This window comes from Echiichthys vipera (assembly GCF_963691815.1).
Source record: "Echiichthys vipera genome assembly, chromosome: 22".
Classification (NCBI taxonomy): Eukaryota; Metazoa; Chordata; class Actinopteri; order Perciformes; family Trachinidae; genus Echiichthys; species Echiichthys vipera.
The window spans coordinates 11,670,414-11,696,863 of record NC_139847.1 but is presented as its reverse complement, the minus strand read 5'-3'; the positions used below and the strand labels follow the sequence as shown (position 1 = coordinate 11,696,863).

Genomic DNA, 26,450 nt, shown 5'->3' with positions numbered 1-26,450 from the left:
ATTATTTTTCCGCATTCCGTTTCACAAGGATGATCCCATTTTTCTTCCGTTATAAATCCAACACACCCACTTTCCTTTACTATGGTGCACTTTTTAACTGACAGGAATATGTTCAATATATTTATATTTATAATACATATGTATACTGTATATTATATATTCAGTTTATGTATTTAATTTTTTGCATTCATGTTTTTAGTTGTTTTTCAACTGAATTATAATTAAATTTGAAGAAAATCCAGGTTTTAAAGAAAAAGTTAAAAAATGTTTCCAAAATCAATAAATAATCATGATAAATAATGGTGATCTTAATATTGGCCAAAATACCATAAAGACCATAATTGAGCAGCCCTGTAAGGTTCCATTAAGAGACGACACCTGAATGTTATAAAGAAAACTCCCTCATCCTGGTGCGGATGAATCTGCCTACAGGTGGGAGATTGACCACCTGGTGACCTGGAGCTCAATGCTTCCAAAACAGTGGAGATGATAGTAGACTTCCGGAAGAGCGCAGCCCCACCCTCCCCCATGATCCTTCGTCACTTCCAAGTGGACACTGTGGAGTCCTACCCCTTCCTGGGCACCATCATCTCCCAGGACCTCAGGTGGGTGCTGAACATCAGCTCCCTCATCAAGAAGGCACAGCAGAGGAAGTACTCCTTGAGGCAGTTAAAGAAGTTTAACCTACCACAAACAATGCTGGTCAACTTCTACACTGCCATCCTCACCTGCTCCATCACTGTCTGGTACGCTGCTGCCTCTGCCAAGGTCAGGTGCAGACTGCAGCGTATCATTCACTCTGCAGAAAGGGTGATCAGCTGTAACCTCCCTTCTCTTCAGGATCTTTACTCATGCAGGACCCTGAAGAAAGCGAGGAAAATAGCTGTTGACCCCTCTCACCCCGGACATAGGTTATCTGAACCTATATGCGTTGCAACAACCCCAATGTTTCAATGTAAGCACCGTCAAATCAAGTCAAATTCCCAAATTCTGATTGTGATCTCTCTATCAGTGAATCTCCTGACCTAAGGTCATTAGAAGTGCTTTTGTGGCAGCCTTTAAAAATCAATCAATCAATCAATCAAATCAATCAATCAATCAATCAATCAATAAGTCTTGAAAGTACAAGTACTGTACTTGAAAATGCTTCACTGCTTACTGAAATCCTGTGTCTTTGAATTGAAAGCATTGACACTGTTGTTTTTTTCTTCTCCTGAAGGAACTCCATCACCATCATTTGATGACTGAGTTTGTAAAGCTTTGGTTGGATAATTAGTGGGTGTCGATCCCCTTGAGGATAAGTGATATAATTACATCTTAATGCAAGCACACAACAAATGTTCAAACTATCTGTATCCTCTCTGCAACCCAGTTTAAAGCTTGCAGTGAATTATGGGAAGATTGATAGCCTTTAGAGGTTTTTATAGAGAACCTTCCTTGCTGATCTTGCCCTAGATTCTAACTCCTTGGGGTTGTCGCTGTAGGGTTTGTCAACAATAACAGACATGTTTTACCTATCACAAAAAATGTCCGCAAGTTAGAAGCAGCAGACCAAAAATAATCAAGGTTTTGGGTATCTTCAGCTATTTAAACTCAACAAAGGTTTTTTTGTTTTCAGCCCGACTCCTTCACCTCCAGAAGCAAACAAACACATGATGGAGGGTGTGTGTGTGTGTGTGTGTGTGTGTGTGTGTGTGTGTGTGTGTGTGTGTGTGTGTGTGTGTGTGTGTGTGTGTGTGTGTGTGTGTGTGTGTGTGTGTGTGTGTGTGTGTGTGTGTGTGTGTGTGTGTGTGTGTGTGTGTGTGTGTGTGTGTGTGTGTACTAGCTGACTCCACCTTCAGCTGAAATTAATCACACTGGAATCTCATTGTGACTGATGATACCTGGAGCTCACCACCAATTCTACACAAAAAAAGCAGTTTATTGGTCATGCATACTCATAGAAAAACAATTGTATACTGTTTCATGTGGTTCTGAAAGCGCTCTGTAAAGTTTTAGAAAAACCCTGATGATGTAAGGTGTTTTTAAACATATTTTCATCCAAAGTGCACCAGGTTCACTTTTATTTGACACAGAGATCCCAGAAAGAATCTTGCATTCCTAGAAAGATGTCTTTGTGTAGAGTAAATGCTCCCATGTCTCACATGCTCATACACAAGCAGCCTTGGGGTGAGGGAAAGAGAGAGAGGCCTTCTTGTGAAGTCAAATGACCCGAAATATGATCACTTTAACAAACACACAAACCTCTGAGGTTTTCAAGATAGGATCCTGTTATTTTTCTACAATGGAAGGGATTTGTTTGATACAATCAAGATATTCAAAAAAGCAAAAAAAACAACAACAACCTGTTTATTAACATGACGCATCTTTGTGCAGGACCAAGTTCATTACTTTAATTCCACAAACAGCTATTTGTGTTCCAGGGGCTGTCTTTGTAAAAGGCTACCACTTCATAGCAAATTAATTTTCATATAATGCTCATAAAGGCGTGCTGAAACCTTGCAGCCCATGAACATACAGTACATTAAAGTTTATGGCTGGGCCTGCTCATTCATCAAAATTTGTGTTTTAATCTGAAACAATTTCATAAATAGACTCCCTCGCATTTAATGTTGGCCTCATTAAGCCAACTGCAGAAACCCAGTGAGTTTTTTAGGAGAATAATACTGTGCACGAGGGATCACACTACCTTCTCTCCCTCCATCCCCAGTAAGAAATATGAATGTTATGTGATGGCATCACGCGGGAGTCAGAAAATCCGGGTAGTCATGCGCTAATCCGGTATTTAAGGTCGACGGTTCACTGGTTTGGGGGGAAGTAGAAGCAGGGGCCTGGGCGCATGGAAGGGGCAGTTTTGTACTCACTTATTTGACATTCCTGCTGCGTTTAAGTGATGCACATTCATTGTGGATAAGTGCTTATTTGAGGTTTATAACTGCAGGTTAATCATTGGTCGGTACAACTGACTGCAAATCATCAGTGCGTAAAGAATTTGGCAAGCGTTTTTGGATAATGTGGCAGTGCTGTTGTTTGGTTCTTGTGGGCGCGGTGGTGGTGAGCGCTCAGTTCCCCAGAGAGTGTGTGACACCCGAAGGACTCAGGAGTGGACAGTGCTGTCCGTCACCGTCTGAACTCAACGACCCGTGTGGGTCCAGCACCGGGCGCGGACAGTGTGTATCCATCACGGTAGATGCGCGCCCGCATGGTCCCCAGTATCCGCACGACGGACGGGATGATCGGGAACGATGGCCCGTCCGTTTCTTCAACCGTACTTGTCAGTGTAACGGAAACTTCAGCGGTTATAACTGCGGCCGCTGCAGACACGGATGGACGGGGCCCACCTGTGACCAGAGGGTTTCTGTTGGTAAGTGCGTGTCCGTCTAGGGCAATATTCAGATACTAATGCTTTAGTGTATTGACTATAGGTCATATATGTTACTGTAGGACATAGCTAGCAAATCTGGAGTTGGTAGTGAGTCTGTGCTTGCTCAGTTGCACTTCAGTATTCATTTGAGACACCAAACCGAGCAAAACTAACAAATTTTGGCTACTTTGTCGATTCAACTGTTTTTATAGAGCAGAGGCAGATTATTTTACCAAAACTATTTAAATTGGGGTTCTATGAAACAAGCGGAGATGCATTGGAAATAGTTACACCCCTGAAACGTATACGAAGGCAATTGATTACAAATGAATTGATCAAAACTGTCGTTAAAACAGCACGTTAAGCACATTTTCTGTACTTCTTTTCCCAGTCATTAAAACCTTTCCACAATTAACGCATGACTGATTGAGTTAATCCACTTTCCCTCTGATATAATCCCCCAGTAAGAAGAAACGTGATGCAGCTCAGCGCGGACGAGAAGCGTGCGTTCGTGAACGCACTGGACCAGGCCAAGCGCACGGTGCACCCAGACCTGGTGATCGCCACGCGGCGCTATCCGGAGATCTTCGGGCCCGACGGGAACACGATGCAGTTCGAGAACGTCACCATCTACAATTATTTCGTGTGGACTCACTACTTCTCGGTCAGCAAGACGTTCCTGGGTGCAGGACAGGCCAGTTTTGGGGGAGTGGACTTCTCACACGAAGGGCCCGGGTTTGTCACTTGGCACAGGTTCCACCTGTTGCAGCTGGAGCGAGACATGCAGGTAAGATTCAGTATAAAGACGGATTACCGAGCAACGTCATTACATACACAATAAAAGCACAACGTGATGGGACATCTTTTATATTATTTCTTATTGACATTTCATAACAAAAAATGCCCTAAACCCTACTTTAATACGCACCAACGAAGTGTACTTATGGAAAGTATACTTAGTATTTGGTGTATTAAAAAACAAAGTAGTTTAAAAGTGCATGTGAGGTATAACAGTGTGTTAAAAAATAAACAACTATAAATTGCCAATTTAGCATACACTTCAAGTATACCTACCTGAGTAGTTTTAAGTGTACCTGACAAGTACATTCCTTAACAAGGGTAATCTTTTTTTCCCAAGGGAGGAAAAGGAGTGTACAAGAACAAAACCAAGAAAGAAAAAGTGATGGGACATTATAAGATAAAAATCTGACTGTTTATCCACATTTTATATTTACCAATATATCACCCACTAATAGCCTTTTATCGCAGCTGTCATTTCCCCAGCTTGTTTATTTCACCTAATGCGTTTTCCCACAACTGCATTGGCAAGGAAACCATAACTGACCAAATGTTGCGCTTTAATAGGCGAGCAGTGTGTTAAATGTGATTTTAAGGGTTTGAAATTGTATCTGATCAGCACACCATCAATTTGGAGATGGTGTGTAGAAAACAAAAACAGGGCTTTTCTGAAAGGAATTATCAAACTGCACCAAGTTTGTATAAGAATGATTTTCATTCAGTGGTACACAATTACCCAAGTTTTTGTTCGTACACACACTTGCTAGCACAGAAAAATGAGGCTGCTATGGCAGCTTGTTGGACTCCTGCAGAGAAACTCCATCGTTATCCTGTGCAGGTGTATGGTTAACTTGTGCTCCCTAATTAGTTGTTCATTCTTCTACTCTATTAAATGCACACTAACAGGCTTTGTTTTATGGGTGCTAATTTTTTCAGTATGCACTACATCAACTCACATGACTAACAAAGACACAGCAGCTTGTCCTACTCCAATTAAATAATTTAACTTTCCGTATGTGTCGTGTTTATCTCAAATTAGGAGTTTTTGCACTAGTCAAAACACAGATGTGGCAAAGCAAAGATAAGCATCACATAACCATTAAAAAAAAAAAAAAAAAGTATTTTCTTCCCAGAAAGTCTCTAAACCATTTCTCAATTTATCATCACTAATCTGTTTCCTGCCCCTGGTTGCATGTGCATTCTCCATGTTTCTCTTCGTGTAGCCTAAAACTGTTTGAACAAAGGTTTTAAAGAACCAAGATTCATTCATGCATGGGCTGTCTTTATACTCACAATTTGTGAAAATGATCCCCAATTTATTCTGTGCATTGACTCCATTAGAAGGACTTAATAGCATTACCTAAGGGAGTGGGGAACCATTGTAAGCAACATGAAAAAATAATGCCTCCAGCCAAGCCCTAGCCTTGATCTTCCCATTCACAAACTCTAACTCAGCCATCCTTTCATTTATCGATTGCTTTCAAAAAAACAGGACATGCTGCAGGACCCCTCCTTTGCCCTGCCCTACTGGAACTTTGCCATCGGTGGAAGCACATGTGACATCTGCACAGATGACCTGATGGGAGCCAGGAGCAGCTTTGACATGAATTCCCTGAGCACCAACTCTATCTTCTCCCAGTGGAGGGTCATGTGTGAGAGCGTAGAAGACTATGACACACTGGGAACCATCTGCAACAGTAAGACCATTGTTTATTCACCATGGCAAAATATGTTACAGTAACCCTCTTTATTCTTTTAGTATAGAGACATTGCTTTCTGATCATGGCTCCTGCCTCCTCCCAGGCACTGAGAGTAGTCCCATCAGAAGGAACCCAGCAGGAAATGTCAACAGACCGATGGTCCAGCGTCTCCCAGAGCCCCAGGACGTGGCGGACTGTCTGCAGGTTAACGCTTTTGACACACCGCCATATTACTCCACCTCTTCTGAAAGCTTCAGAAACACAATTGAAGGTAAGAGACTATAATTGTTTGCAAGTCCATAGTAATACACTGTTAGCATTCTTTATGATAGTGTACTTTACTTTCTTAGGGTTTATATAAGTATACATACTAAAAGTGCACTTTAATCTAAGTTTATTTGAAGCTAAATTACTTTTGAAAAGTATAATTATTTTCAAGTCCTTATGTAAAGCGTACTTTATTGCCAGTGTATTGTCAATTGTAGGTAAGTGTATTTTTAAAAGTATACTAAATTGCAAATTACTAGTGGTAATTAAGTGCACTTATGGAAAGAATACTTATTTTCAAGTCCTTTGTAATACACAATTATTGTACTTAATTTGCACTAGTGTATTTTACCGCACTTTAACAAATTATATTCAGCTATATTTCAATGTACTTTTAAACGGTATACTTAAAAAGTAAATAATAGTGTTAATTCTACGTATACTTCTGCAGCACTTAATACTTACAGTATTGTACTGAAAAAGCACTTTTCTTCTGTAGTATAAGCAGTGATAAATACACTACATTATAGTATAATAGCCTTATACTTAAAGTACTTGCCTTTATGATTCTTACATTGAGATAGAACTTCACTATACATACTTTTTTTATTAACATAATACGGCAGCACAGTTTAAGTGTACTAAATACATTCAGAAAGTGCATTTGAGTATCATTTCTTTATTTACCATGACAAATACTGTAGTGGTGTTACAGTGATCCTCTTCATTCATTTAACGCACAACTGAAGGTGAGAGACTACAAAAACATTTCATGTCATCCAGTGTTTCTACATTGATATACAATGTTTCAGCAGTCTGTCACGTGTCTTTCATGTTGTTTTGGCAGGCTACAGCGCCCCCCAGGGGAACTATGACCCTGTGGTGAGGAGCCTCCACAACCTGGCCCATCTGTTTTTGAATGGGACAGGAGGACAGACTCACCTCTCACCCAACGACCCCATCTTTGTCCTGCTCCACACCTATACCGATGCTATATTTGATGAATGGTTGAGGAGACACAGCCCAGGTCTAAATAAATTTAAAAAAAAAACATGTTCTAGTTGTTAACTTCTGTGCCTGCATACAGTATAGTACTGCTTTATAGTTAGCATGATGAGCTTTTAGACTAACTTAAAGAATTTCTCAACAGATTCAACTCTGTATCCTGAAGAAAATGCTCCCATCGGTCACAACAGGGGCTACAACATGGTGCCGTTCTGGCCCCCAGTGACTAACGCTGAGATGTTTGCCACTGCCCCTGAAAATCTTGGTTACTCTTATGAGGCTGAATGGCCAGGTATTCATTTTGGATGATTTCTTTAACTTACACTGCGCAGTTTTGTAGGGCTGCTTTAGACGTTGCATTTAAAAGTGTCATATTGTAAAAAGTGAGTGGTCCATTTTTTTTTTTGTAAAGCAGGTCAATGTGCTTAAAAAAATATTATGAAAGTATTGAACCGCTCAATGCATAGAGTAATGCTCACAGTCCGTATTCAGAAGCGGTGTCTTTAAAGAAGCTGTCAGGACTTGTGTAAAGTTGCAGTTACAGTATATAAGTAGAAAGAAAGACATTATAGTGCCATTACAGTAGTTCCTTGGCTGCAATGATGGTGCAGACACCAAGAGCACAGATACGGAAGACCTGGAAACCAATTGACCAATCAGAGCAGACCGGACTTTTTCGGGAACGGCGCTTAAAGATATAGGCGCTAAAACAGAGCGCTTCAGACACAGGGTGAATACCTGCATATTCAAACAGAGTATGAGAAAAAACATGTATTTTTTAACACTGAAGCATGTAAACACCTTCTAGTAGAAACACAAAAACTAGTATGAACCTGAAAATGAGCATGACATGACCATTAAATAAATCCAGGCGACAAGGTAATAATCATCCTCTTCTGTCTTTTCAGGTCAACCTTTCACTATGACTGAAATCATCACCATGGCAATAGTCGCTGCCCTCTGTCTCGTCGCAGTCGTTTTCGCTGCCACCACATGTGCCGTGCGTGCCAGATCTTACAAGATGGAGGGCCACCAGCCTTTGCTTGGGGATCAGTACCAGCGCTACGATGATGCCAAAAGCCAATCTGTAGTCTAAGATAACTGTTCAAACATGAACCTCTCTCTCTTTTACTTTTACAGTGACACAGCTCTGCAGTTTGTTGAAGCCTCAATCTGTTCTTGCTGGGGATCATGTGTAGATTGTTGAATGCTGCAATATAATAGGAAGTCATATTTTGTCTGCAATAACAAAGCTGGTGCTGTTAATTTTTCTTTACAAATAGGCTACAGATGTGAAGCATTTATTGAATATGCATTTTTGTAATGGTAAGGCTGATATGCAGCACTTTTTGGTGTGTAGGTGTATGGTTCTTTTTACAAAGATTGTAATGATCCATGATTTGAAATTTTCAGATTTCCGGCAAATTTGAAAATGTGTCCAAATAAAGAGAACATGGACAGTGTTAGTGTCGGTGTGATAGTGATTCCACCAGGTGGTGCTAAACTGTGACCCTGGTCAGGGCCTTTGAATGGCATGTCAGTACCAGCAGTGATGCCTCCTGTAGTTTAGTGTTTGAGCCTGCACTTCAAATGTGATCATTTGTAAAGACTAATGCATGCGATATTATCAAAACATACACATCTACAAGTTCTACCGTGTGCAAAGGTTTTAACATTGTATGCGTTTAACTAACTTAAAGCTTTAGTTACAATGGCAATGTAGAAGTGATGCACTAGTAACAGTAATACAATACACTGCCAGTGCCCGTGTAACAGAGCCATAATGTCCACAAGGGGGCGCAATACTTAAATTTGTTGAACTACATGGTCTTGGTAAGAAATATTTATTTATTTTTTTGCGGTTGTTTTTGAATGACGTGAAATAAATTGTCCAAATGACCTGAAATGTGAGTAATAAATGAAGAAATAAAAACGAGTAAAAGAAGAAATGTAGCAAAATACAGCGTCAACAGGCTGCAATCCTGAAACCTTACTGAACTGTACTAACACCATAAGCAGCTTTTTCCCAAAATCCACATGAAGTGGTCATTGATGCTGTCCTGTTTTTACATTTATACATTTCGCAAGAATGCTTTGACTCAGCTGAGGACATTCCTGTGATTAAAACATGAATAAACACACACACATTATATTTCTGTACTGAATCAATCACAATAGGCCTGTTGTGCATACTTTTAAGATTTCTTTACCTGCATTCGTTTTGGACTCTTAATTTGTAACGCATTACAATGTATCGCCCTGTGTAGTCTACCTGGATATGTTTTCGCGACACGCCGGTGTCGCTTCACCTGTCTGGTGTCCGCTTACAGAGCGAGGCTTCCCATGGGAGGGTCTACGGGAGCACGCTGTCGTTACACTGCCTCACTACTGGCCAGCCGCTTTAAATGGGAGGTGTGTTGGTGGAGCAGCGGTGCGGTGGAGTCGGTGTTTTGGGTTCAGCGCTTCATTCTGTGTGACCGGGCTGAAGAAAGTTGTGAGGAGCACGCGCGCCTGTTGCAACTTTCAACCAACTCCTCTTCGGATGCAGCTCGCGCGCGTCCCATCGACAACTCACAGCAGCTCTGTCACTGACTCCTCCGCCCGCTCCATTTCACACGGTTCGACGTGTCCTCCTTCTGACAGTCCGCAATGGACGGGGATAACAACGTGTTGCCTGATTTGAAGGATATAGAGACCAAATTGGGTCTAAAGGTCCCGGAGAGTCTCATTCGTTCTCTCGCTGGAGGGAAGCATCGCGACACGCACGAGAAGTCTGCATCACCGCATTTAGTCAACTGTAAATTGCACGCTAACAATGCGGACTTGAAAAGACTGGAGAGCAAAATGCTATTTCTAAAACAAGAAATGGTAAGTGTCTTTTTTTTCTGTAGGCCTATCCCGTTTCACTGTTTCACGTTTATTGCCAAGCATGAGCTCTTTAAGTAGGAAAGGCTATAGCTCGATGCAAAATATGGGGTAGATGTCATGATGTGGTTGTTAAATGCAAACTTCCACTGGTGGGTGTTGTGATCCATTGTCTTCTAAACCGGTCAGTAGGTGAGAGCCGTTCACACCTGCACACTACAGCCAGCACAGTGCTCTGTTGATGACGCCTCCTCACCTCAGGCAGTGACCCCACTCTTATTTATTCAAACTACTGTGCAAATCTAATTGTGCCTGTGTAATCTGCCAAAACATCCCATTCAAATGTTGCCATGCGAAGTTAGGTTTTAGGACCAGACTTAAGCTTTGTTCGAGCCAAAGTCACCGCAATCCCCCATTTTAAGTACGGTCATGAAAGGTATTAGGATTCCTGACCAGATGGCATGAGTTGACCGAGTTTTGCCGACTCTAGTTGAGCTGTATCATGGCCAGCACACTGACCAATCACAGAGTTTGTCACGTCAATGTAAGCCCATCAACACAGAGACATTTAGACTTACAACTAGCACATTTGTTTTTTTTAATGTAACAGCCCATATCTTGGTTTAATCGCTTGTGTTTTTAACCTTATGCCATGTTGTCATTTAATATGCTGATATGAGAAATGAAACTAATTGACTTTTAAACATTAATTTAGCGTAATGTCATTAGTGGCCTTATGGGCTTGGACATTTAATTTCAAATTTGGGCCATCCTGGGCTTCCCTGTTCTCGCGGCTCCCTTCACAGCTTAATCACTAATCCAATCAGACTGCTCTGTTTTGGTGTGCACAAGTCTGATAGACACCCCCACACACACTTTAAGCATTATTATAGTATTCTGCTAAATGTTTGCATTACTTGAGAGGTTGAAATAATCCACAGCTAATAAAAGGGGCAAATTAAGTTCATAATGTGGTCATAAACAATCAAGTCTGTTGCTGTTCTTTGAGTTTGTCTGATGATTTTGGTGTGTGTCCTTATTGATAGAAACATGTGAATTTCACAGTCTCTCATTACACATTTATGTGTAAATGTTTCATCTATGTGTAAATCACCCTTTTTCTTCACCATTGTCCTCCGCTTTTGACCGACGCATGACATAAACATCATCAACACACCCATTAAATCTATGTGTTTACATCAGAGAATGAGTGGCTCTACTCACGTATGTGCTCACTTAGAGATTGAACAGTCTTTGTACAAGTTTGCTGGCAGGGTAAACTCCTTTTGATGCCTGGTCCCACTGCCCTGCCTGTAATGTCCAGCCGATTTCAGGTTTGCGGTGCATACGTGGAAGGGGCTTTAGTTTCATAAGATCAATTAAACATGTTGTAGATCCAGTGTTATTATCCAGTACAGACACAATTATGTAGCACTAATTGTTTCCAAACTCATTTTGTGATACTGACCCACGGGTGCCATCTTATTGTCATGAGATAGCTGCTTGGACTTAAATTGCAACATGACTCCATCTGCTTAGCTTCCATGTGTGTGTATAAAGCGGGTGGTTATACTCACAAAACAAACACACCGGCAGCAATATGAGCTAAATGAAGGCTGGTTGCAAATCAACTCCATAGAAAGGCTGTTGTACCAAGCCAGCTGTCTGGAGGACTGTACCAGTTCTGTTTGCCTTCTTCTACCTCAGTGCATTTTGAATGTAGCAGGCTGTTACAGCTGTTCATTTACCATTTTTCATTCTGACTGAGTGTAAGCCGCCCACTCTACAGGGGAATCCCTTCAATTGACCCCATAGGCTGTCCACTTCCATCCCCAGTCAATGGCATGGTTTGTCACGGCATGGAGTTAAATCAATGGCCATACTGTGTTAAGTAGGCAGATCATTCAGAATCCTGAATGCAAACTGTTTCCTGGCTGTGCTGTTACATGAGTACTTTTCCTGTGCCGCATAGTTAAGTGTCTTTGTTCACAACAAAGCCTGATAGTCTAAACAAAATGGCACATAGTGTTCTTGCCATGAGAGGACTGTTGAGAAAGAAATTCTCACCGCCATGATGTTCCATTAGTATCTGATCTGGAGCTTTCCTTCAAATCACAAAATATTCACCAGCAGTTGGAGATGATCTAGAATAGTATATATTCAAATTTCTGTTTATTTGTGATCTCGCATCTGCGTTGGTCTAAAGGCTGAGGTTTAATCTGCTAATGAAAACCATGATGCATGGTCAAAAACTCTAAGTGGGTCGTGTGGCAGGATTGTTTTCTAACTGCCGTTTTCAGGGTCTAGAAGGAACTTTGAACCTCAATGTTTAACAAAAGTTAGCAATTATTTCGGTACTGTTTTTTATTATTTTCATTGTACTAATGAGGGCATACTGTAGTGCTGACATGCAGTAGCTGTATTAAAGGGGTAGTTCTACATGATGGGACATTTTCACTTTCATGCTCAGCAGATTGCCATTTTCATACCTATTTGTTTAATACAAGGCTACAGCCAGCAGCTGGGTAGTTAAGCTTAGTTTAACAATTTAGTCGAAGAATAAAGTGATTTCCTGAGGTCTCTTGACAATTTCAGAGTAACGCCAAAACTCCAGGAAGTTACTGCTCCTGGCCAAGAAATAATCTGGAACATTGCCCTCTTTTAAAACAACAGCTTAATCTTTACACATGTTAGTTTTAAAGGTACTGGTTAGTGCATTTTGATCTTTGGAAAAAGATAGACTAGCTATTTACCATCTTTATGCTAAGCTAACTGGCTGTTTGCTGTAGCCTTATGTGAAATGGACAAGATGAGCAAGTGGATTAATCTTCTCATCTCATGATACAAAAAAAGTTAAACAGTAAATTCCCCAAAATGTCAATTTACCTTTTTAAATACTGGATCATCCTTAAGTGCCATGACCTGACTGAGGTGTTTTTCTCCAACTCATAGGCACATCTACGAGCCATCGATGTGAAGCTGATGCAGCAGCTTATGTCAATCAACGAGGGCATTGAGTCCATCCGTTGGATGATAGAAGACAAAGGAAGCGTGGCAAGCCAAGAGGGCAGCCTGACAGGCAGCTTGTACAGCCTGTCAGACAGCCAGGACGGTACCTCACTGCGAAGCAGCTTCAACAGCTTGAATGATGCTAACAGTGACGGGCTAGATGCTCTGTCGGTGGGTAGTTACTTGGACACTCTGGCAGAGGATCTCCCAGACGACCCCTCACCCACGGATCTTGACTGTTTTGTGGATCAAACGGTCATCGACGGTGATGCTTTCAGTAAATCGCCACTGAAACTCAGGGTGGAATCAGATGAATACTACTGCTTTGGATAATGTTTAGCTAAACAAGGTGGTTACAGAGACTACTAGATATTCTGTGGGGAATGTTTTGAAAATGTGTTCTTCACTTCGACGAATTAACACAGCTGTCAGATTATTCTTCCCACATGTTAGCAAAAGCCAAGGTTTTAGCTAGATTTACCAAAAGACACATGTTACTTTTCACCTTGAAACCAGCTTCCTTACATTGTGGATTGAACGTACCTCTTTAAACTGTTGCCACTTAATGTCAAACCAAATGCAAGTGAAAACATCCATAACTCTGTTTTAGTATTTTATCATGCAGGTCAATAAGATTAAAAATGTGCTCTATGCTGGTTTAAAATTTTATTGAGGAGTTATCCAATACCTCACTAGTTTATTTTCAGTAACAGTACTTCCTAGTGTAAACGACTGACGATTAGTAAATTAAAGAATCAACTGAACATTCAATTTATCTGTGGAAAAATCAACATTGTGTTAGGTCAACCACATGCAGCTGATCTAAGTGAAGGAGTAGATTAGGATTAGGCAGCCATTTGGAAAATTGAACATTTCATGCTGAGTAGTTCAAGTGTGTAAACTGTTAAAGTGGCAAAGAAGTAAGCTTATGTGTTAAAGCAAGTGCAATTTGCTTCCATGCCAAATTCTGAGCACCACCTACTGGCTTTTAATTATTTTTACTAAAATAGTTATGACTGATGGAAATTCCTAAGCAATGGTCAAATTGACATGTACACTCAAGAGATTAGTAGCACATTCAAATGTACTTTGGATGCTTGACTGAAAACCAAAACAATTTGATTGTCATATATATAAGTTATGTCTGAGGGAAAAACCCATCTAACACCAGATGGGACATTTGTTGATGGTGGACATACGGCAAACACATTTGCATTGTGGGCACATTTGAATTATCTTGTCAAACAAAGGTTTAACGATATCTATATATTGCTGTACATAACTGTTGTTTTAGCTTTTAACTCTTTAATTAGTTTGACATTTTGTATTTTATGCTGCCTGCTTTTGAAAGAAAAATGTTTTTTTTTTTATTGATTGCTGTTAATTTTGTTGTGGAATTGAAATAATATATTGTGATTTTTCTCTTGCTCACAATGTGTACGTCTTTAATGTAAAAAATAGGAACTGTTGTGTAATTCTCTATTTTTAGTAACAAAAACAGTTCACTGACCCCGTTAATGAGATGGAAAGGGAACATGATGGTGGTTTCCTTTTTTGGTGAATTTAAGTCAAGAATAATCACTTTAATAATGAAGTCGGACGGTGTGGTGCCCTGTGTAATGTGGCATGGAAAATGACCATTAATTCACTCTATCACTTCATGTCACTTTCCTTTGATAACACAACCAGGAAAATGCTTCTATATTTGGAAAAGTGTTGCTTGCTTGTGCCCTATACAATTTCCAAGCTATTAGCAGAGGAATGCCAAATCAGATAATATTTAGAATGGCATATCAAGTAATATCAGATGAGAAGCCATGTCACCAAATGCTCTATCATGAGTGCAGTGCTTCGACTGAAGTAACACCAATCAAAAGTAACAGAATTAAAATTCCAGCCATGCAGAATATCTGACAGCCTGCTATGTTACTTCATTTTTATGCCTGTCACTAGCTTCTTATCTTTCATGTGATAATTGAAGTTCCAGACAGCGTATACAGGGAAAGTCATTATAGGAAAGATGAGAACCTTGGTATCTTTGGCTTGCAGACGAATGAGGCACATGGGGCACTGTTCTTCAGCGGTTCTCAGACTGGAAAATGTTGCCGTGTTGGATTAGTCTTCAAAAATTATTTGTACTTAGAGCTGTCTCATGTTAGGATTTTATCTCATTTGTAACAAGCATACATGAAAGCACAGATGAAGGATTCTGTGGATGCTTTCTGAATCCGTGACAGTCATCTTGCATACTATGAAATGCAACTATAACCAGATTGGACACAATGGACACTTTTAATGTTACATTAGTTCCAGCCAGATATAATCACTTTATCCCGGCACATTAAGCATACTTGTAACTTTGTCTCACTGCAAGTGGAAAGCTGCTTTATTTGGTTTTATGCTGCCTTTCCTTATCTCTACCTCCCAGAGGCTTTGGCAAGCTTAAGCTGCCTGTCAAGCTGAACTACGCTGAGGCCACTAAACCAAAGAGCCTTGTGAATGGCAGCACGGCCTCCTTGTCAGCAATTCAATTAAAAACAAAGTTCTCTCAACTTCTCTGAAATTTCATGTCTTAACAAATGTAACCATGTCATGACTGACTGAGCTAATATCCCTTAGGGGGAAATGTTGAGACTTGAGCTAGTGGCCTTGAAATAATTGAACACACAGAACAGGTTCTGCAAGTTTTTGTTGTAATAGTCCTCTGAGTCAAAATTCCTCAGAGCTACATGGTACATTACACAAACAGAAGTTGCCTTTCGGGCCTTCCTCTGTCCTTATAAGTGTATATTTCCTGCATGAAAGGGAGAAGCAATTGACACGGTCTTTGTGGTGAAGACAAGTACTGTCTTTCAGCAGATCATCCAAAATTAACGGATAAAGCTCCCTCATTCCAAGCACAAACTAATCGCCTCCTTTTTCGACAGTGAGAGAGAAAACCCACGATCAGTTTATATTACTGGAGGCTGAAGTTATTCAAAGTTTGTCAAATTATTCTGTCAGCAATTATAGCCACTCTGTTCTGAAGGTGAATGACACCCGGGCTTTGTTGAAAGCAAATAAAGGGAAAATCAGCTGCATTCTCCTGAGTTTGGGAGCAGAGTGCAAAACAATGATTTATTCATTCTCCTCGTTAGTCCTCAATTACTTCACTTGAGCACAAATAATTACACTCGCGTACAGTTGAGACAGCAGCTTCCAGCAGGGATCCATTAGCAAATTAGACAGTGGGGTTGGACCTGTGCCACACGATGAAGGGAAACCAATACCGTCTGGTATCTGGGAAACTGTCACCATGCTACCAAATGAGGGTACAGGATATGGGTTACTCGAGTGGGTTTTAGCGGGGGATCAAAGCCGCCCAGAAAGGAAGCCAGAGATACCAAGTAAATATACACAATTGTCAAGTTACTTTATTCTGGTTTAATTAGTCTTTCTCTCTTTGTGCCTCTGGTTTGTTTCACAGTTCTGTTAGTGTTAGACTCGGTCTCTATAAACATGCACACAGTTGTATTAAAGAGACTGCAAGTCTTGTGAATAAGACGGTGGACTTGAGTATGAATATGCGATGGCTCTGCATGCTAATGCTTGTGATGGATGTAGCACATTAGATCCACTATGTCAGCCTTATTACATTCCCAGACACAAGGAGCTCCATGTTGGGAGATTTATGAAGCTGTGGAAAACTTAATAAGGTCTGCCCCATAGAATGAATATCTCATTTCGTCTAGGAAAAATACTTAATGAATGTCAAGGTTAGCCACAACCCTAATGTTGTGCTTCACATGAGATTTTCTGCACTGCCAATGTGATGATAGTGTTCCACTTCAGATCAAGCAAATACCTCATTCTGCTTAGACTATTATGTAAGAGGAAGTCATATATGTCTATCTTATATGTTGGGAAAACATCAGTTTTGGGGGAAATACATTCTAAAGGAAGCTCTCAGCTGGTCTTCTGCCAAGCTGTGGGTCTATGAATCACTTCTTGGGAGTCTTGTTAAACTTCTGTGCTGCTGGGAACCACTGTTCCCAAACGCAGCAGAAGAGACACGACCCTGTTTACGTCAGTGCAAATATTAAACATTAACAATGGCCGCCACTGCTTATAAATAATCTCAGCTGAGATTTAGAAAGAAACGCCCTTCGGAAGCTTCTGTAAATATTAAATAGAAAGCATCTGAGAAACACAAATACAGAAGGTGGCCAGCCTGAGAACAAACTCTCCTCCAGACTGGTCCAGCTGCATTCCATTCATGGTTTATGGGGTTATTTTTAGTCACCATATACACAAGGAGTGCTTGATTATGCATCAGATGTAATTACAGCTATAAAGATTACAGCTCACCCCATGAGACCTATATTCTGACCCCTTTTTTTATTGTATTCAGGAGTCCCACAGGATGTAACAAATTACAAGCGAAACGCTGCAGTCTTTAGTGTTGTACTGGCTCAGTGAACCATAGCTTTGTTTATATTTCAGCTCCACACCATCATTTCTGCCCCTTGTGAAAATTTGCCAGACATCATGGCTACCTTAAGACCAGGCCACACAACTGCGCAGCGTGCATGCATCGCCGAAACTGTTACTTTTTTTTTACCGCAGTAAACTCCACCAAAAAGAACTATTAATGGAATTATGCTGTGATGCTAACACAATCAGTGGCTGGCTGTTGAAATAATTCTATATAGAAGGCACAAACTGGTGCAACCAGATGTGCACTGTGAACCCCCGCTAATGTCATATTTCCCAACTAGTATAATGAACTCACATTATTCTAGAAACTAAGGATTGGCCGATTAGTCATGATTAGTCACTAAGAGAGTGTAACCTTTGTGCTGAAGATCAGTGCGTTTCACCTTCACTCTACTCACAGCCAGTATAGTTTAAGAAATCCCATTTTGTAGAACAGTGCAAGTAAAGGGCATCACAGTGAATGGATGAACTGATTCTGATTCATGAGCAGTTGGACAGTATGTTCCATCATAAGAGTAGGTTTAATGTTACATATAAATCATCCGGATTCACAAAATGGACATATCAGTACTTCCAGTATTTTCTCAACACATATTCCATTTATTATTCTTTTTTACCTTCGTATCTGTTCAGTCACACTCTTACACCCTGGCTGTGTTTGATGGCTCTCTGTATTGGGTGTCTTTTCCCTTACCACATAACTGTGGTCCGAGCCGTTGAGCCAGCTGAGATTAAACAGCAGGCTACATCATCCAGGAACCTTCAACAGATAGCGAGGAGAGAACAAAACAAACCTCTATCCCATTTGATCCCCCTGTTTTTCACTCCCTTTTTCTCTTTCTATCCGGGCCAGGAAGCTTTTCCGTGACTATATTAGGAATCAAAGGGACTTCTACAGAAGGCACTGACCCTGCCACAGCATTTGAACTTTTGCTTTGCTCTTTCACAGCCAAGCTGTGAGTCATGAAAGAGAAATACGTGTTATCATGGTCGCTTTGAAGATTACGGAAGTTACAATGTATGTGATTATATGAGCGATGTTACAAATTGGGTTTTGGGTTTGCTGTGTAATTTGATTAGTTTTGAAACAAGAAAAACATTCAATCAAAATACTAACAGCCTATGAAAGAGGGCATATAACACTCATTTTCCGGTTCATACTTTTATTCTGAGTTTCTACTAGAACATGTTTAGATGCCTTAATGTTCAAGATAGCCTCACATTGGTTATTTCCTCGCTGGTTTTTACCAATGTGGATGAGACACCCTCCAAGCAACAGGCAGCATGAGGCCAAAAGGTCAAAAGTATTTTCAAGTGTTTCCTGGCAACAAGTTGACCCTGTGTCATTAAAGGAGCGGAGCCTTTGCTACTCCTTGGTTGGCAAACATGGTTGATCAAAATGCTTCCCTGTGGATGACTGCTTTGTAAGTCCCTGGACACCCATTCAGGTCAACAGAGGGCAGGCTGGGGTCAACAGGAAAGCATTACAATTGATTGACCCAAAGATGTCAAGAGACATTGATCTGATGACTTTGTGGTGAAGACGTTTGGCTATTCTACCAATCTGCTAGATATTAACTCATGTTTTTGATCTTCTCCCTGTTTTTTTTCAGGATGGTATTATTTTATTATCCTAACTAGAGTCAACTCTGTTTCCATTAAAGAGACACATAGAAGTGAAAACTGATTGTGTTTGTTATGTTTACTCCAAGTGTTTTTCGTCTGTTTTTTCATGGTTCATGAAGCATGCTGTTAAAGAATGTGGTACTTCAGTTACTGTTGCCTCGAGATCTTCATGTATCATCCTCCAATCAGTTATTTTCTGCCCTTATGAGTTGTGGACCTTTTCCTCAGATGTGCTCTTCTGTCTTCATTATTGTACAGAAGAGTATTGCAGCAGTCTTGTCACGATGGGATTCTATTTTCCCAATCGTTCTGTCTGCACTCTTTCATAAACTGTCATCCTTCCTGGGAATGTGATGTGATCCTCTTGGGAAAGAGCAAAGAGTGCACTCCACAGTAAGTGTCCTCCAAGGCAAAAGATCCTCCCATGATTCTCTCATGGTCAGTGCTGTTGTCTGATGACCTGTTGTGAAGTAAGTTAGTATTATTTCCTTGCAGAAATGACAAAAACAACTGATTCTCTGTTGTAGTTTTTCTACATCTCACTGCACAGGTCCTGGAGGATCTTTCTCAAGTGCTTTGGTGCAAGAGGTAAAGCACTTCTAATATCTGAGGGATTAGGATGCAAAACTGGCATGGTTTCCCTGCACCCTCCTAAAGCCCCTCATTCAAACCCAGAGCTTCAATGAAAACACAAGATCATTTCTTAGGCAGGATTTGGATGGTGGAGAGCATCCAAATCCTCCAAGTGTAATTTTGGGCGGTGTGTATTACCATCATGCCTCATCTAACTGAAAGTTAGAATGAAACAGAAAAGTAGAAAAGTCTTAAATCTTCCAAAAAAATAAATAAATCAGCCTCTTATCGAGAGGCATTCGGAAACTCTGAATGATTTTATTTTCATGTGTCCAAGCTGCAGGCAAAGACATTGGAGATGGACAGAATTACATTTGACTTCCTTTGCTCCTTTGCTGTGGTGTTCCTCTACACCAAACATTTAACCCAGACATTCAACAGTTGGAAACCCACACCGCTGAAATAACACCATGCTTTTGTCTTGACTTGTCTCTCTGATTACTGCAGCGTTCAGCCTCCCAGCCCCCACATACATACCCTGTGGGGATAGCCACCTGTCTCGACTGACTCCTGGGATGCCTCCCTGGCCTAACAGACAGTTCTTTGTGCTGGGGGGAGTAAAGCCTCTTAACAGGCTGTTACTGATAGGACTCAGGAGACTGCTGCCGTCAGGGAGGGGTTACAGCAGCGTAATACAGTGACGCTGCTTACCTACTGTCACCAGTGGTACAGATCATTTTATAATACAGTTGTAGTGCTTTTTTTGTATTTATGAGAGTTATCAAATACAGGGTGAATAATACAGAACAGGCCAGCCAAGATGACACCAGCTTTATAACACACTGTACAAGTGCAGAGACTGATAACTGACCTAACAGTGTCCATGCCAGTGGCGGTTTGCGTTAATGATTGCCCCTGTACAGATCCTCATTTGAATCACTGGTGCAGTCCTCACTGACAGCTTTTCTGCTGATGCAGTCAGGCGGCCAGTTTTTCTGCCCCCTACCTTCTCTGAGTGCTGCGGCCACAGAGGTGAGGATGTTGTACTTGCTAAGAGACTATTGAAGACAAATGATTGTGCAGATTGCCGGTTAAAAGTGCTGGAGAAGCAAGGTACATTACCTAGCCTTTAAAACTGCGGATGCATTCAGTTGTGAATTACTCTGCTAATGGCTTTTTAGAACATTTCCTCATCCATTTACACGTGCATAGAAACATGTCTAAACCTTTTACAGTATTATAACCTTGCAGAGATCCAGCATTTAGGGGTAATTATTTAGAAATTGGACTTCCACAACTCTACTACTTTTGTAAAGGCTTGAACTTTCAGTGATATAATATTCTAAACACAAAGTTGACTTATTAGCTTTTTCTGTATTTCACAACCTTCTTGGGCAAATGGACCTTGCTCAGTTGCCATCGTGTTCTGTACTACTGTCACATAACAGGTTGGGATAGACAGTTATCCCCCCCACCACACTGGAAATGTGGTGGGGGGGATGACATTAAAGGCTCAAATAAATAGGGACCGCTTTGTGGTACAGTTGAAATCCCTGGAAAAGATAGTAGGTTGAGTTTAGAATATATTTATTTTTATGTTGTCATGTTATATGATGTGTGTTTCCAAGGTCAGGAATGAACCTGCATGCTCAAGCTCTAATTTTGTAATTTTGTACTCTGTGTCACATCTAAACTGAATATTTAGTCAACATTTAGTTTGGATTATTTAGCAAGCCGTGCGGTGCAGTTATGTCATCCTTTTTGGATTTTCTCAAAAATCAAATATTTTTTCAGAAAATCAGCATGTGATATAAACTATATATATATATATATAATATATATATATAACTAGTAGCTGTTTCTCTATGAAATGTGGAAAATTTAATTCATGGGGAATTTCTGGATCTTGGCAAGAAATGCAACATAGCAAGGATTCCACTTCAACCCACTTCTGAAAACAGCGGGGGATGAATGCATAGCTGCAAGAAGCAAAAAGCTGGCATTCCGTCTTCAGATAACATTTTGTACCACTAAAAATGTTTGGTAAGGCTAAGGAATGTTTAAATTAACACGGAAAAGATGAGCTTTACAGACTCTGTTCATAACAAAAGACAACTAGTTATGTAAATTTCCATCGTTGCTCAGAGGAACGCTCATCCCTTCACTCTTGTGATCTGATTCATCTTGTTCTTTTTGTCTTCGAGACATAATGTATCCTGGAGAAATAGCTACACTGATCTTCACAGAATAGAAACTACCCTGCCCGTTCTCATTCCTAGGGCGTCAAATACTGCTGTTTTGTCACAGCCTTCAGTGTTTGATGTCGACACACAAGGCACCTTTGAGCGTCTGTTTAAAATGTACAAGGATTTCAACTGTAAACCCATCTGTGGTATAGTTAGACGCTCAGAGTAAGTAATCCAGAATTAAGTTAATGTAGGTAGAGGGTCAGGGTGGTGGATGGGTCAAACAAGCAGAGGACTTTCATCCAGGAGACTCCGTTCCATGTCCCTTGTTTCCCTAGCCACATTACAAATGTACTAATTTTGACCCCAACCACCAGCGCATTATTTCTGCAAACACAACAGGATGTAAACTTTCAAGAAATGCATGTCGAGGATTTTGCCACAGGGAAATAACATCTGTCAAGTCATATGAAAGTGTCCACTAATGATGTCATGTGTCCGTAAGGCCCTGCAGCCATAACCACTCACTTCATGTGCTTATAAACAAACAGAAATGTGCTGACTTTATAACTTTTACAACAACAAAAATTGACTGCGCCCGTGTAAGTGTTTGTCCTAGAAGCCATTTAATAAATCCTCCAAGCAAGGTAGCAATTTAGCGGAAATTAATCTGATTTTATTGGAGAAAACAATGATGGATGGTGACGCCTCTGTCACTTCATTGCCTGTAGGAAACTAGATTAACATAGCAACATATCAGGAGTGCATAAATCAGTTTGGCTCTTGCAAATAACAAGTTCATGCAAGTCTGATGGAAAGTTTTCCCTTAAGTACCCTACAGCTTTGGTGTGATGGGTGCTTTACAGGCTGCTGACACTTGCATGCTTTCTCTGGCTTTTGACATTTTCTCAAGCATATGCTTCGAAAATCTGCTTTTGATCAAACAAATTTAACAATTTAGAGTGCTTCATAAATAGTTGAAGGGCGTTTATCATTGAGAAAGGATTATCTTTGGTTCTTGAGAGAACATGTGCAGCTCTTTTGTATTTGCATTCTAAGGCATTGCAAAATACGCAGCATATGTATTTTCTACGTGATAAGGTCCTGTATACACACATTGCATCATGTTTTATATTGCTTTTGACTTTGTTCAGATGTGACGAGTGTTCAGTTTAAAATTCCAGTCATTGCCATTCTCCCCATGCATTAGCAGATTCCTTTAAGAGTCCTTTAAAATCTTTCCCCTGAGGGGCATTTGCAGAATAAGCCAGACTCAAGCATGCATTGTAATCTTTAGAGGACATCTAACATGTCACCCAGTTACATTTCTGTCTGTATTGCTAATGTGACAGTCAACCTGAGGTGTGTCAGACAGCCATCAATGGAATCCAGTCAACCAGAGTCACCCTTCTTTGGCTGTTGTCTTGTCATTTACATTAGCTTAATGGCAGCAGAGTAGATGGACGCGTGTGCATGGGAAACAAGTTTGTGTTCTCTCTTTGTCTGGTTTTACAATGACTAGAGGACATAGTTACACCTGTTTAAAGCTTGGAATCCACTCAGAAAGGGAAAAACCAACAGAACTATCTGGCATCTGGGATCTTGAGGAAAAGCAACAATGTGCAGAAGAAGCGAAGACTTTAACAGCACAAACAGACATAAACGACAGGGGTAAATTCACCTGATCAGGGGGCATGTTTACACTTTAAAGCACTGCTGAGGTCTGCGTTCAGCATGTTATGGTCTCCTTTAGAGGCAACTGGAAGCCCTCATAAATCAAGCAGAGGAGCAGGAGAGCTAGACTTTAAGTGCAGCAGCGTAAGTGCTGATACAGCGATGTCATGTCCTGTAATGGCCACAGAACATTTCTATTTTTTCCCTCTATATTATTTTAACACTTGTATTGCAGTTTCTCCTAAATTCTTATCTTTATAAAACTTGAATGTTCTGAATTCTGATTCAATTAAATGTCGTCATATGATTTAAATTAGCAGGTTTAGGGCTTTCTTGAACTGTGGGAACTCCACTGTTAGGTCCTCTTTTTATTTTCCCCTCTATTTATGGGTCTGTCTGAGAATGCGACCTCGCAAGAATGTCCTCAAGATCCCAACATTACAACTCACCAGTATTGTATGGTATTCAAGCCATCACTGGAGCACAGATGAGATGATAATAACAGAGTAGTGCAAAATATACATTCAGGGTCTGAAGCAAAAGAAAATTGCTTATTAACTTTGCACTGGCTGAATTTTATGACTTTTGTTACAGTATAACTACAATTATAGCTTAAGGTGAGATAATGGTTGCGTGATGCAAGTAATAACTTGATAAGATGCCAGATCAAAGACTGCAGAAAGCTCTCAGATTTGAATATAACATTTTTCTTAGGTTTACACACACACATTTTAAAATTGACATCAACTGTAACCTAGTTTTAAACAGGGGTTAAAGGTTGTAAATGTGGGATCAACAGCAGGCTCTAAAAATGTCATCCACAGAATAATAAAGAGCGCTTGGAATGAGTCAAAAGTTGGATGATAAAGTCAAAGCCTGTGCAAGTACTACTTTTAGAAGAAGGTTATTTATGGAGCGCAGTTTAATTTGACACACATTTGCATGTAATGACACAGGCAGGTTTGCTGAGTGAAGATGGAAAATGGGCTCAAATAGCAGCAAGGGCCTGAGGCGTAAATGGGCTTTCATCACTAGCTCATTTTTCCATCCTGCCTTAAAATCAATAGGATGCTTTTGTTTTTACATCAGTAATGCAGCGAGTTGGAAGTCAATAACACAGACCATTAACGGCTGTGGAACAAGCACATTGCAGTGTTTACTAGACCTTTGGTAAGTTACAGTCCTGTTTTTTAGCCAAACCAGTGGCAACCACTGTGGTTCACAATCATATACATATCCTTAACTATTTGATGCATTGCCAAAATGTTTTGTACACTCATTCATTGTACCCAGAGGATGAGGCCGACTGACGTTGGTGATCCCTGTCTTCCTCTAGCTCGTCTATGAGGTTGACACTTTTGTTCTTTAGCGAAATGTTTCAAAAACTATTGGATCGATTCTTTCCAGATATCTTTAGTGACATCATATAGCACCATGAGCATTCGATTGTCAAAAAATACATGTTAAATAAACTTTAGATTAAGCACAACAACTCAAATGTATAAAAAATACAGGGTTGTCAAGACAAAGCTGAACCTGGCTCAACCACAATGTGATGTCATCTGATCACGTACAGCAGTAGCCAGTGTGCATTCTTGTCAGATTACGTATGTCAGTATTTCTAGTGTTACCTGGCAATCATGGGGATGAATGATATAATAATTGCTGCGGTGATTTCTTTCTAGAGTTGTAAATTCCAATTTCAGAGTATTGTAAACAACTGTTTAGTGTTTTGTTGTTTTGGTATTCAAACCCATGAAACTTTAACTTGACTTTCTGAACTGTTTTTCATGTCTCAACAGTACTTAAGCCTTAGACTCATAGAGATGCCATGGCTGTGTTTTTCAGTTAAAAATAAGAAATTGTTTTCGATTTGCTATTTGTATTAAGACGAGGGAGTGCTTGGCATGCATCATTTGATTTCACGCTGTTCTTGGTCTATGTCTGTTTTCCTATGCATGAGTGCTGCTTCCACAGCCCTGCAACCACGTCCTTTCACAAGGTCGGACATGTGCACCTCTCGCAGGCAAACACAGGTGATCCTTCAACCCTCAGTTCTGCAAACATTTCCCAGCGGCTGTGTCACTGCATTACTTTACACCCAGCTCATAAAACCATGATTACACACTGTGCCTTATCAGGCCTCAGCCACGGTGATGTAATTTGAAGCTGTAACTGAAATGCAAACATACCAAGAGAAGCACGCAAGGTGTGTTTAAGACAAGCGGTGGACTCATGGTGAAGCAGCTTCCTGTTATCAGAGATAGAGTGGAGTTCACTGTATGAGATGAGTCTTTAAAAATGATCTTGTCTGCCGTGTTGTTAAAGTCTGAGCTGAGTGGATTGTTTGTATTGCTAACATGTAATAACTGCAGGGTTAAACAAAACATTAAATGTCAGTGTCCTTGTCGAACACGTGCACTGTTGTCTGTGTAAACAAGAGACTCAGCCCTCACACTCTCTTAGTGCGAACATGCCAAAAGTGAGGAGGAAATACGATCTTGCATGATGTCATCACTGCTTTAGTTAACTCCCAGCTTCATTTTAACAAGGGTGCAAGAGTGCGTGCTGAGCTACAGCTATCCTATGACACTGTAAATCATGATAACATCTTGCTTGCAAAGTATGACTCTGACATAATTTTGGGTTATGGAGAAGAAGGGAAGTATGTGTTTGTTTGTATCATGACTGTTTACGCAGACAAACATAATTGTTAGAATCTATATAAAGGAGGATAGTTATATATCTTTGTGTTTGTCCTGGAAACAAGACACCAGAGTGAGATATGTAAAGCTAGAGTAAACAAATGCAAACACCATAGGCAGGGCTGGATGTAATTTTTCTCGTTCCCTATTTACAAACAATTTTCCTGCATTTCTAGTTTGTATTGTAAGACTTCTTTATAAG

At 40.4% G+C, this 26,450-nt stretch overlaps 2 protein-coding genes across 2 annotated transcripts; both read left to right on the top strand.

Annotated features, from left to right (window-relative positions):
* Positions 1–2,847: 2,847 nt before the first annotated feature.
* Positions 2,848–8,691, top strand: LOC310963759 (5,6-dihydroxyindole-2-carboxylic acid oxidase-like). Its single transcript, XM_083936681.1, has 7 exons — positions 2,848–3,364; positions 3,829–4,151; positions 5,655–5,859; positions 5,966–6,133; positions 6,977–7,156; positions 7,280–7,426; positions 8,043–8,691. The coding sequence occupies exons 1-7, from the start codon at positions 3,013–3,015 to the stop codon at positions 8,228–8,230; spliced, it is 1,563 nt and encodes a 520-aa protein (XP_083792807.1). The 5' UTR covers positions 2,848–3,012; the 3' UTR covers positions 8,231–8,691.
* A 926-nt stretch (positions 8,692–9,617) lies between these two features.
* lurap1l (leucine rich adaptor protein 1 like) lies at positions 9,618–14,516 on the top strand. Its single transcript, XM_083936782.1, has 2 exons — positions 9,618–10,002; positions 12,952–14,516. Exons 1-2 carry the CDS (start codon positions 9,784–9,786, stop codon positions 13,339–13,341), a joined length of 609 nt encoding a protein of 202 aa, XP_083792908.1. The 5' UTR covers positions 9,618–9,783; the 3' UTR covers positions 13,342–14,516.
* The last annotated feature ends 11,934 nt before the right edge of the window (positions 14,517–26,450 follow it).

What these genes read in the sequence shown, in the direction of transcription:
- LOC310963759 (XM_083936681.1), top strand. Translation starts at nt 3,013, where the DNA reads ATGTGGCAGTGCTGTTGTTTGGTTCTTGTGGGCGCGGTGGTGGTGAGC. An exon ending in CTTCAGAAACACAATTGAAG is followed by an intron (nt 6,134 to 6,976) that starts GTAAGAGACTAT and finishes TTGTTTTGGCAG; the next exon opens with GCTACAGCGCCCCCCAGGGG. An exon ending in GTTGAGGAGACACAGCCCAG is followed by an intron (nt 7,157 to 7,279) that starts GTCTAAATAAAT and finishes ATTTCTCAACAG; the next exon opens with ATTCAACTCTGTATCCTGAA.
- lurap1l (XM_083936782.1), top strand. Translation starts at nt 9,784, where the DNA reads ATGGACGGGGATAACAACGTGTTGCCTGATTTGAAGGATATAGAGACC. An exon ending in TATTTCTAAAACAAGAAATG is followed by an intron (nt 10,003 to 12,951) that starts GTAAGTGTCTTT and finishes TCCAACTCATAG; the next exon opens with GCACATCTACGAGCCATCGA.